Genomic DNA, 12,500 nt, shown 5'->3' on the forward strand with positions numbered 1-12,500 from the left:
ACACTAACGTTGTCGTCAAAACCTCAAATTTGGTGATTTCACGTCGTTGTTACGCAAAGTATCACAAAACTTTGTGCTCGGCTAAAATGCAAACCGCACGTGCAGCGGGTTATTTTTCCTCTTTTGGTGGGTCAAACAATCGATGTCGATGTTTTTCCCTCCAAAAATCTCTATATAGTATTTCAAATTATGCAGTCCTAGAATCTTCTATTCAGGCGAGAGTGTTACTTGTAACGTGCCAATTGCTAGGGACTGCTCAATGGGTATAGCCCAATAACTCTATAAGGAAGATATCGTTGACGTCACCTATTGTCATTAATATGCCAACCAGAGCATCGTTATTGGCTGTCGAACCAAAAGGTCTTTTGTTCAAGTGGTAGGCAAATTTGAATAACAAGAGCAATGTTTTAAACTGATATCTTCCCTATTAATCGTAACCATTACAAAATTCTCGAATCTGATTGGTTCTGTGCGCGCCTATTTGTCGCGTAATTGGCGCGCGATTAGGTGGATGTCCAATTACAGGTCACCAATTTGAACAACTCCAAATTGGATACCTGTAATTGGCCACCTACGCCATTCACGCGTCAATCACATGCCCTTGGATGGGGTCTTTCTTGCTGTTCATCTTTTGTTTGCAAAACAGATCGGATATAATTTTAACGTTTTCACACAAAAAGGAAATTCCTCGCATATGTTATTGTTACGATTAATTAGTAATAGGACTTCAGGTCGTACAATTCAGGGATGGTCGTGCTCAAAATTTCAAATCGATTACTCGCCCGATTACTCCCTGAACTGTACTCCACTCAGTCCTATTACTATCACTTGTTAGGACGCAAATTTTACATAGTTTGTTCACAATGGGTGGTTTTCATGTGACGTCATCACCGCCATGGACGTGGACGAAAACAGAAAATCTCTCATTAGCTCCTTTTATTCGTCCACCAGCAATTGTACATTGCAGTATTGTTATCTGTGTCACTGGAGATTGTTTGCAAACCACCTGTATACCGATTAACACGACTAGGTAAAACTTTGCAGCGGCGGGTAGAGAGTACAAAACACAGGTTACGTACAAGTCACAAGTCACAGGTCATTGTTTTACCAATACAGAAAGAATACTAAACATTCATAAGAGCTAACCTTTAGGCCTAATTAGACCTAAACAAATGCTTTTAGGCCTAGTGGTAGCATTCAGCTGAGCGGCCGACTTCTAACCTGTGACCTGTGTTTTGCACCTGTCCACTTCGCAGTTGATCACTTCAGGTTAGCCGAAGATCATTGTTTGACAAAAGGGGAAGAAAAACTGAGCCATTTTTGTTAAGGGAGCAAAAACAAGGGCAAATTGGTCGTCTGAATAAACTTGCATTCATTAACTCTCTCGTGCATGGGGTTGGCGTGCAACTTGATAAATTGAATTGATCCTTATGGAAGATAAGGACACTAGACAAGTGTGTTGAAACGTTGGGTCTTTAAATTGTACCTTTTTAAGCTACATTTAATTTTTTTTTCAAACCAGAGTGGAAACAAACTATGTCTGCAAAAAAGGTATTGTTAGTTCATGTCGCCCGTTCCGATGATGACGCTAATGATAGCTTAAGAGCTCAAAATCGTGATTCATATTACATTTTCAGCATAAACGAGTTAAAGCTTTCCACTCCACTGCGTTTTCCATCATTGGACGGTTAATAATAATAATCATAACTAACCTACTTGACAAATAAACAAACTTTTTCCTTCAAGTTAAATATACCTACCTCGAAGTCTTCGTCATTATTGACAGAATCACGCCCGTGCAGTGTCGGCTCTGCGCTCTGCCAATTGAAAAATGCAATTATAATTTTATCTTTGTTGCAACTTATACTTCGTTTTTGTATGTTACAATCATCATTGCAGTGAAGACGGCAACTACAAAAAGTAACTTTAAGAAAAGCTTGTAAAACCTAGGAGCCATGATAATAAAGTACAATGTGAAAAATGCGATTTAGCGTCGCGGAGTATACGTCGGGCTTCAATTTTCGTTCTACAAAAAATCAAAGAAACTTGTTCAATTTACGTTCGTTTCTTACTTGATATACACATATCGAACAAGTTCTCAAAGGAGACTAAAGTGTTAGAATACGAGATTTTTCATGCTTTCATGACTACCAGCAATCCGCACTTTGCTGCCATTTTCTTTTAAAAGTAACGCTCCAACCCGAAGCAAGAAACTAAATAGAAACAAGGATTTAAATCAAAATGCAGCATTTGCATTAGTCCACTAGTTGGGTGATACTAATACGTGCTACCCTCTTAAAATAAAGTCATTATTATGGACACCTATTGATATCGCGGTTTTACATGATCAATAGCATAGCGGGACTAGTCCTAGGCTATGCTATATAATTTATAAATATGAATGTTCAGTTAGACTATTCCTTTCAACGCTCTGCTCCGTTCTTCCTATCTCTTATAGGTATAAAAGTTCTTAACTATTTCAACGTTTTGTGATATGATCCATTTCTGGCTCTTCATTATTAGATACTGCGTCTCTTCTTCGTTCTTTCCTGTTAAATGTTCGTTTAGATCATTCTTCAGGCTCTGGTGGTATTCTGCTAGGAAATCGAAAACTGCATTTACTTGGTTGACTTTGTAATCAGGGTATTGTTGTTTAATACTCTCGGTATTTGTCTTGCTTGGTCTTCCACCTATCTGATATCAACCCTATACCGCAAACCGTTTCTTCGATGAGTAGCCATACCTTCTCTCCTTTGTCCATTACTGCTAAATCTACTTTGTTGGCGTTGTTTTCCGGCTTTTTCTCCATATGGAATTCAATGTTCCAATTTATTTTGGCTAGTGAGTTCTCTATGACCGGTATCGGTTATCTTTGTTGATACCATTGTCGTTTGTGACCACTTTCTTCATTGAAACCATAGGCTGAGAGTAGGTAGTGGTAGTAAGGTCGCAGCATTTTATCGTGACGTGATGTGTATAGAGACTGGGCTATTTTTGGGCATGCGCTCATTATATGGGTAACAGTTTCTTGTTTCTGTGAGCACATTCTGCATTTCAAGTCATCTACATGTTGGTGTAATTTGTTCTCAGTTCGTACGTCTTAGTCGGTAGGAGCTGTTGTCGTAGGTTGGTATTCACACTGTATACGATGTCAGGCATGTTTTTCCATTTAAGTAGCAACTTGCACACATCGGTAGCCATTTCTTTGTCCTCACTTTCCGCTGTCGTAAACGCTCCAAGCCATTTCTGTTGTGATGTCTCTTTCATGTAGATGCTGTTTCTTGCTCGAGTGAGGAAGTTTGAGATGTGTTTTGGACTTGCCTGCTGGACCTCGATGGTTTTTTGGTCTTCATTAGTAAGCACTGTTTTTGCTTTGTCAAATGTGATGGTAATTCCGAGGCCTTTGGCGTAGTTTGCTGCATCCTTAAGGACTGATTTTAATCCTTTAGCAACCTTCAGCTCTTCAAATCTTCGGACTAGTTGCAGTCGTGGATCTTCACTTCTCATAAGGTAATTGCATACCTTGATTTTTGCGATCTTGTAAATTGTTTCAATCTCTATAAGGCCTTGACTTCGCTGATAGGTTGGTAAGTATAATAGCTTGCTTGACCCGCTGTTATGCATCCCGCCATGCCCTTGGAGTACTTTCCTTGTTTCTCGGTCCAACTGTCTCAGGTCGTCTAGTCTCCAATCAACTGTCCATATGTGGTATTGCATAACTGGCAGGGCAAATGTGTTGGTTGCTTTGATTTTTCTAGGTATGGATATATTTGAGGACCATATTACACTAAGTCTCTTCAAATATTCTTTGTTGACTTGATCAAATACTTCGTCATCTAATTGTGCAGCGTTCTCTAGCTTTCCAAGGAACTTGTAGTGATCTTTATCTTGTAATACATTGATGGAAGCGTTCTCATTAAGAATGATATTTTCAGCTGATACTATTTTTCCTTTACTTACTGTGACGGTTGGGCATTTGTCTAGTCCCCATTCCATTCCAATGTCTCTGAACATGCTTTCCATTCATCTTGTTTCCATCATTGCTTTAGTTGGTGTCTTGTGGTACGTCTTCAAATCGTCCACGTAAAGAAGGTGTGTTAGTTTGTGTTGTGGTAGTTTTGTTAAAGTATATCCTTGGTTGTTTCTAAGTGACCATGAAATTGGGTTTAAACACATGGTGAACAGCCTGACACAAAATGAATCCCCTTATAGTATTCCGCGATTTAGAGAAATTGGACCATCTTTAGTTGTGACCTCTAGGGTTATCTCCCATTTCTTAATAATGTGCTTGATAAAGGCTGTTAGCTTTGTTGGTAATCCATGATGCTCTAGGCACAGATCAAGCCATTCGTGTGATACGGAATCGAAGGCCTTCTTTACGTCTACCCATACACAGGTGATGTTTCATTATTATTATGATTATTATTATTATTACTATTATTATTATTATTATTATTATTATTATTATTATTATTATTATTCAGAAAAAAAGCCAGTGAACGAGAACTGCAACATTATCCAAAAACTCAGGCTTAATAAAACGGGACTCGGCCCAAATACCCCGCCGTTGTCAGGGCAACCGCTAGACCACTCAACTATGAAGCTATACGCCCAACAGTTTTCTAAAATTTGTCTCTGTAACCTAAATTGTGTATGCTCGACAAAGATTTTTTGATTTTTTGTCACGAAGCTTGGATTTGTATCGTTTAAACATTGACTGCATGACGTTTTGACAACCTGACCGGAAGTCATCTTCAGTAAAGTGAAGAGATGTGAACAAGCTAAACTGCAGAATACCAGGCCACTTATTTGCATATGAATGGCGTTACAGTGCGACGCGCCGTACCGTGGCCACCAAACAAAGTTTTTTACAAATTGTCCGCCAATCAGGATGTGTGAATTTGATTGACAGTCACGCCACCTTGCAAAGTTCGCACAGTTGTAAGTTGAACACCGTTGTATGGGTTGTTGAGTTGACGTATTTACACGTAGTTGTCAAATGTGAAACTTTGTTGGGTGGCCACGGTAAGGCGCGTCGCACTGTAAAAGTACTTTCTAGGTTAACGTTAAGTTGCATAGTGAATAGGGGAGAATATTTCTTGATAAAACTACACAAAATGAGTGGCATTGCAGTGGCACAAATTTCAAATCCAAAGGACAAAATCTCATAATACTCACGTGATATAAAAACCATTCGGAAAGCCAGAAAAACTAAAACGCCAAATTTCAAGTTTTCTAAGGAGTCAGTGAGGCCCGAAGAGAGCTTAAAAGGGGAAACACCTTGCAAACTACCTACCTTTGCAGTTATGTGAGAAGATGGTGATGATTTTGAAATGTCGAAGGCTTCATCGGCTAGTTCTCCATCGGTTACACAGGGGCACCCAACGAGAATAGAGTTCAAAACCACTTAGACATAGCATTGTTAAACGTATTTTAGCATTAAAACGGTAGATGTAGGCATATTTTTATCCCCTAAAAATTTTTCACCTGTTCGGATTTCCTAGCTGAAAGTCTAGTGATCCGAACATTATAGGGATCAAAACTTACCTTTTCGAAAATTTCAGCCTGAATAAAGACTCCCGAAAATTCTAGTTGGCCTTTTTAGGGCAAAAATCCGTTAAAAATGGGCAATTACACCATTTTTTAGATGTTCGAAAATCCTAGGACAGGCAGTCAAGCAAGAAATTTTACAACAAATGTTCCGAAAATTCTAGATCTCAAATCGTCTTCCGAACAGATATTTTCCGAAAATTGACGTTGGGTACCCCTGGTTACACAACGGGCGTTCGATAAGTTGATTTCTGGATTAAATTTTGCAAATTCCTCCTCGCCTCCCTCGTTCGTTTGTTCGTCAGAGCGATTTAAAGTTTGGTCAGTTACTGCTCCGCTAGACAAAGCGTCTAATTCCTTGGCGCAGTTAGTATCCTGTGGATTATCATCTTGTCTTAATTCCTTTGTTTCGGACGCATCTCTCTTTATAAAGTTGAAATCCGAATCTCGTGTTCCCTCTGAGCTACTTGACGGCAGAGCTCCTTCAAGTTGTGGCTCCTTAAGAACACAACTATCTCCTGGTTGTAAATTCAGTTTTTCGGGAAATTCTACAAAAACCTCGTCAGAATGGGAAGGTAAGCTTTGAAATTTTTTTGGTGAAAAACAATTTGCGTTACTCACCATATCCTTCTCTTCAAAGAACGGTTCACCTTTCCCAGGTGTTGGCTTGTAAAGACGATTTACGCTCCCATCAATTGAGTATAGCTCATCAGCCGAATTAGGCTGTTCTGGGTACCTTCCGTCTGCAAATTCTCCCGTTTCCGCCTCACGCCGTTGCAGAGAGTGAACAGAAGTGTTTCCGTCTAGGATGCCGTTGATCGATACGTCACAACCAGTTCCTTCCTTCACTAGTACCCTCTTGTCGTCTTTAGGCAACAAATCATCATACACGTTTCCTGGGGTATTTTGGAGCTTTTTTGTTCTATCCGGCAACTTCTCGGCCTTAGGGATTTCAATTATAGAATCTTGGTTTCCGGAAGAGTTAGTTGTCAAAGTTCCCACGTTCTGCATCATGTCGTAATCATTCTGTACTCTGTTGGACAGCTTCTTTGGCACTGCAAGTAAGAAATAAAATGAAATTAGGGCGTAAGGAAAACATTACGAATAAAAAAACCAAACAAATTGTAGGGTTCAGTTCACGCGTAGAACTTTAAGAACCATAAGACCGGAACTTGTGCAGAAACTCCTTCCCACGCCTTTATCCTCACCACCTCCAGACAAAGACACCAATCATGACTTACAATATTGTCTTCACTTCTTGGATCGGCCTATTAGGGATTTAAAGATATCTACGACGGTGACGTCAACGAAAACGTCACCTCAAAACATAACTTTGCATTTTTTCATCTCGTTCACGTCGAAGATGCGGGCGAAGTATCCTCGAAAAATAAATTGGCAAAAACAAGTTCAGAGAAAAAAAATGAAATGAACGGTTCGTATTTGAAAGCTCACGTTGTCATTAAGGACGGTGCTTACTATTGTTATTGCGCATACCCTCTACGCATCTCTCAGGTCCTTATTAAAGGGGCACAGTCATGAGCTGCGCATGCTCGAGTTTGTTTGCTCTCGAGCCCACGGAAAATTCTAACCGCCATCATGGATTCACGGGTGATTCTCTAATATTCGCCAGAGTTTCTCCTTTGTCCACCATGGCCTTCCCCAGGGGACACCATTTTGAATTTTTCGATTTAACTTGAAAAACCTTAACCTAACACTTTTCAAGTTTTCACGAGACGCTAGCGCATGCGCTTCTCGTGACAGTTTCCCTTTCTTAAGGGATATTTTTGCGCGGCTCAAAACTATGCGAAAAAAGCAGAACATAGCAAGTGCTCTTGGTATCCAAAAAGAAAATTGGGGGTAACCATGCATTTTTCAGAGCTAATTAAGCTTCAATTTGGAGGAGAATGCCATACATTGCTTTGTATTGTAAAGCTTTTTACAAATATTGTTCATTAATTATCTTCAAAAAATGCGTGGTTACCCCCAATTGTCTTTTTGGATTTTAGTAACACTTGTTCAGGTCTGCTTTTCCCGCATATTCAGTAAACGACGCAAAAACAACTTTGAATTAGTAGGCACCGCCCTTGAAGCCTCAAATTTGGTGTTTTCACGTTACTCAACTTGCTGTGCAGAATATCGCAAAAATATGCGCTAAAATGCACGCCGCACGTGCAGCACCATAATTGCTCCTCTCTTAACCAATGATATTGTCTTGTGGCGTTCTCGTCGACGACTGCGTCGTGAATCTTCAAGTCCTATTGTGTGCTATGTAAAGTTAATCACAAGACGCCCAAGAAACGAGACTTTTGGGCATTAACTTCCTTTGCCTGAAGTCTACCTAACTACACCATAACACATTTTCCTTTTCCCCTCGGAATGAAATTGGCCGAATGAGTTATGAAAGTTTAGAATAATGACAATCATTTGCTCTTCGAATAAGTTAGTGAAAGACATGAATCTATTTTCAAGATGACGTCCCAAACTGCTTGGCTTTCCTTGATTCTAAACTTTTGCGTTGTGAAGTTTGAAATGTCCCCTGAGAAACAAGGAGACCCTGTCATATTCGGTACAGCTTAATGAAGCAGAAATACCAATAAACACAACGTTCCCTTTTAATCGTGCGCTTTAATACTTACATTCTCGCTCAGCGGTCTATTTATGTACTTCATTTTATTACAGACCCATGCCGCTCAAAAACTAGTGAAAATGATTGCTACTTTTGCTAACTATCAAAGCGAATCAACAAGCGGAATTTCAAGACATACGTTTACTTTGAAGAGAATGATCTGAGCAACGAAAAAACTGGAGTTTGATTCCATTTCATTACAAGAAATCTCTGGGATATGACTAAAAAGGGAGGTAGCAGTGACGATGATAGTGGAGTGGTGAAAGCACTCGCCTCCCACCAATGTGGCCCGCGTTCGATTCCCAGACTCGGCCTCATAAGTGAGTTGAATTTGTTAGTTCTCTACTCTGCTCCGAGAGGTTTTTCTCCGGGTAATCTTTTTTTTTCCCTCAATCCAAAAAAAAAAACATTTGATTTGATTTGAGTTAAAATTGATTTGATTTCTATGAACAATTAGTACCCCAGAACAAGAAGACTTGACACTTGAATAAAGTTCATAATTACAATTAATTAAAAGAAAAAGAATATTAATTAAATTGAACTAAATTATTCGAATTAATTATTTAAATTAATTCATTTAAATTAACTAAGTAATTAATTAATCAATTAAAGAAAATAATAAGCTGACGTTTAGTTTTTAATAAATAACACAACAGTGGAAACCCCAAGACAAAAAGAAGACGCTCACTCCAAACGAAGACGACAAATGAGAAATCATAGCCTTTTACAATAGCAACGCACCGTTTTCAAGTTGTTTGCCTGCGAATTTAGCTTGAGATTTTGGAGAAGCTTTGCTCTTTGGATTTGATGACACAGCGGCAGAACTACTTTTCTCGCGCATCCGTTTTATTGCATCATTAATCTGTTGAGTCATAAATAAATCAGTAAGTAAAGAAATAGATAGATGACTGAATTATTAAATAAATACCTTTATTAATAATCAGAAAATAGCAGAAAACGTTCTTAGCCGAAACGCAAATATCCATCTGCAGAAGAATATAAAAGCAACAACAATGAACTGATCGCATGAAACTAGTTCTTCAAATAGAGGCCACTGTATACTTGTGCGTTCCTAATTGTTTCCGACAAATGAGAGGCTTGAGAGATTTCTATCAAAATATGCATTACGATCGCGCTTATATATTTTGCATTTAATTTTTTTCGCACTTAAAATTGGCCAGCCAACAAGGAGAATCATGATGAAAGTTGCAATACGTTTAAACGAAAACCAAGTAGCTTCTAGCGAATTAGGGTTCCAGAAAAAGAAAGAGGTCTGCATCTGTTCCAACAGTTTAACTCTCTACTTACAGAATTGTACAACGGAATAGGTAAAGCCCACCGCACACGCGAGGAAAGAGCTATGAAAAAACGCATTGCGAGAGGGACAGAAACAGTTCCACGAGTGTGCGGGCAAGTTTTGGTAAAAAAAAAAAAAGCCTAAAAACGCTCCCTATGCCGCGAGAAATATGTCGAACAGGATAAATATTACTCAAAGCCAATTTCCTAGCACTAATTAAACGATGCATATGACAGCAGATTACCATTATACCTCCCAAACAAGCACAGATTGTTACAGACAAAACAGGAAACAATATTTGATCAATATTTACAATACATACATACAACATACATACATACATACATACATACATACATACATACATACATACATACATACATACATACATACATACATACATACATACATACATACATACATACATACATACATACATACATACATTTACAAGTGCAGCTGAGAAGCTGAACCAGGGACTACCTGGAACAAATTCAACGAGTGGTCAGAAGGTGTCTTAAACCTGGGATCCTTGGACCTTAAGACAAGCGCCCTGACCACTGGGTCACACTGCCTCCTGTTAAACGGCAAGCAGCAGAGTTTGGTTTCTTACCTGTTTATTTAGCAAGCAATGGAAAATAAAGATCATAAGCCCCTGCAGAGAATTGGCGATAACAAAAATATACTTGAAAGCGATAGTAGCTGAATTGAAGGAAAGGAGTCCGAAAAGCCACGTGATTCCAAGCAAAGGAAGAATGACCGCGGAGGCCTTGACACCAGCTTTGACTTTCTCTATCTGTGTCTTGTTTTGAACGTGTCTCGTCCCCATCATTTGACGAATAACTAAGACGAATACCACGATATTTACCTATGGAAGGAACAGTTCACAATCTATTAACTGTCTGGGATTTATATCTTAGATGGGATGGCAAATTCTTCGAGATGAGACCTTTAAACTTGAGCTACATCTAGTTTCTGCAAAACTTAAAGGGGAAAAATACATTATGATCGAATGAATCAACGAATTGCTGAATCAACTTATGAACGAATGAATAACTGACTGGATGAATGAATAAAATGTATCTATGAAAGAACGAAAGAGTGAATAATGAATGAATGTTTTACTGACTCACTGAGCGCTGGCTGAGACTGAGTGAATAAACGAATGATTGATTTGAATGAACGGAACCCATTTAAGCCTGGTCCTCGTTGGCAAAGTAAGGATAAGCATAAAAAGATTCTTAATACGTTAAGGACACCTACGTTGCAAGCTCAGGATAATGCTAATGCGCAGATCGTCTTTTGTGGCCATTCCCTTTCGTCCTAGCACACATTTAATCGAATTGGCTCAAAGTCTTATGCTCATACAAACCGTCTGTGTCCACACTTGAAACAGCAGCGGCATGAGCATAAAGCATACGATTCTCGGTTTTCACATGACGTCACAGCCGCCATGTTTGTGCCCCTAAACAAAGAAACGGCGGCAAAATTTTTGTCCCCGACCCAATCCTCTGGGAATTGAACTTTATTATTATGCAAACGTTTTCTTTTGTTTTTTTTTGAAAGACATGGCTGTTGATCACGTGAGTGAAAACCAACAATTTGCGTTCTTATGCGTGTTGCCGCCGTCCTCACTAGCGATTCAGCGTTCTTGTGCTTATTGCTTGAGTCTCTTGTGAGAACCAAGCTTTGGGGTGATTGAAGGTTCCATCTCGATTCTTAGATTTATATCGCAACGAATTTTTACTGACCAAAATGATGGTTATTGCAGGTGCAATAAAAGCCCATATCATCCCGCTGGAAACATCAAGCCAGCACGCGTGCGCGTTACCGTACCCCACAGCTTGAGTAGCGGCCAATGAGATAGCGACGATGATGGCTGGAAAACCTGTAAAAAATGAAAGGAAATAATGTACTTTTATGTTTAAAAAGAAAAAAAAGCAGCAGTGTTTAATCGGGTTTAAAATTCGGCAACGCCAGGTGTTTTTAGATCCGATTATACACGTTCTACGAGGGGCTTCAAAAACATTCCGCAGAAACCCTGTCCCTCGCGAGTTCGAACAGTAAGAAAATGTAAGGGGAAGATATTAGCATACAAGAAAAAGCAAGCCTGGCCTCATTACTATTCTTTATCACCGAAGCGACAATTGAAGTTGTTCAAATTTATTGCTCGCAGAAAATCAATGGATTGTACTTAAACTCTTTCATGCTAGTTAGGAACAGCTATCAATCCGGCGGACAGAAATAAAAGGGAAAAAACACTGGAACATTTCACTTTTGAATATTTTTTTTTTGATTAGCACGGGGTAGCCGACGAGCGTATATAGGGAAGACATCGTTGACGTCACCTATTGTCAATAATGTGCCAACCAGAGCCTCATTGGATTTCGAAAAAAAGGATAAATTGTTCTTGTGGTTGGCAAATTTGAATAACAAAAGCAATGTTTGTAAACAGATATCTTCCCAATAGAAGCTACGCTCATGTGGTTGTTAAGACCAAAAAGATTTAATAATAATAGAAATAGCAAATTTTATGCTACACATGCTGACCTCCCCTACATAGAATACAGTTAAAGGAAAAACAGAAGGAATTTGTCTTTTTTGGTTGTGCCCTCGGGAAACCCAAAACGTCTAAACTCAACAGGACTTCTCTAGCTAGGCACTTGTCGAATAGGACATTTTACAGTTGTTTGCTCAGTGACCTAGCCTATGAATGGCTGCGAGGCTGCCGGTGACCTTGTGATTGATACAGACCTCACTGCTTTTGTCATGTACATTGTGTTGTTGTAATTCTAATTAGTTTACATTAACATTAAAAGAGTACAAAGGTTTGTATCAAAGCAGGGTCACCGGTAACCTCGCTTCCATTCTTAGGCCAGGTAACTTAGCTACAACTGTAAAATGGTCTGTTCTTGCAGTGCCCCTGTTATTAAAAAAAATCACTTCCCTTTTTCTTCAGATTTTAAAATTGTGTTTGCTTAACGCTTGACTGGCAAAATTTTGAGCTTTGATTGTTATCCAAAGACC

General features: G+C 39.1%; 1 protein-coding gene across 1 annotated transcript in view; it reads right to left on the minus strand.

The window, feature by feature from the left end:
• LOC138045347 (uncharacterized) overlaps nucleotides 1-12,500 on the minus strand; it is an 89,171-nt gene that overhangs the window by 4,289 nt on the left and 72,382 nt on the right. The window contains exons 27-31 of the mRNA XM_068891805.1: nucleotides 11,225-11,361; nucleotides 10,087-10,341; nucleotides 8,918-9,038; nucleotides 6,172-6,605; nucleotides 1,761-1,817 (exon numbers count right to left, since the gene is read on the minus strand). Coding sequence (XP_068747906.1) covers nucleotides 1,761-1,817; nucleotides 6,172-6,605; nucleotides 8,918-9,038; nucleotides 10,087-10,341; nucleotides 11,225-11,361 — 1,004 coding nt within the window. The remainder of the gene's footprint in view (nucleotides 1-1,760; nucleotides 1,818-6,171; nucleotides 6,606-8,917; nucleotides 9,039-10,086; nucleotides 10,342-11,224; nucleotides 11,362-12,500) is intronic.

Source organism: Montipora capricornis, chromosome 4, assembly GCF_036669925.1.
Source record: "Montipora capricornis isolate CH-2021 chromosome 4, ASM3666992v2, whole genome shotgun sequence".
Classification (NCBI taxonomy): domain Eukaryota; kingdom Metazoa; phylum Cnidaria; class Anthozoa; order Scleractinia; family Acroporidae; genus Montipora; species Montipora capricornis.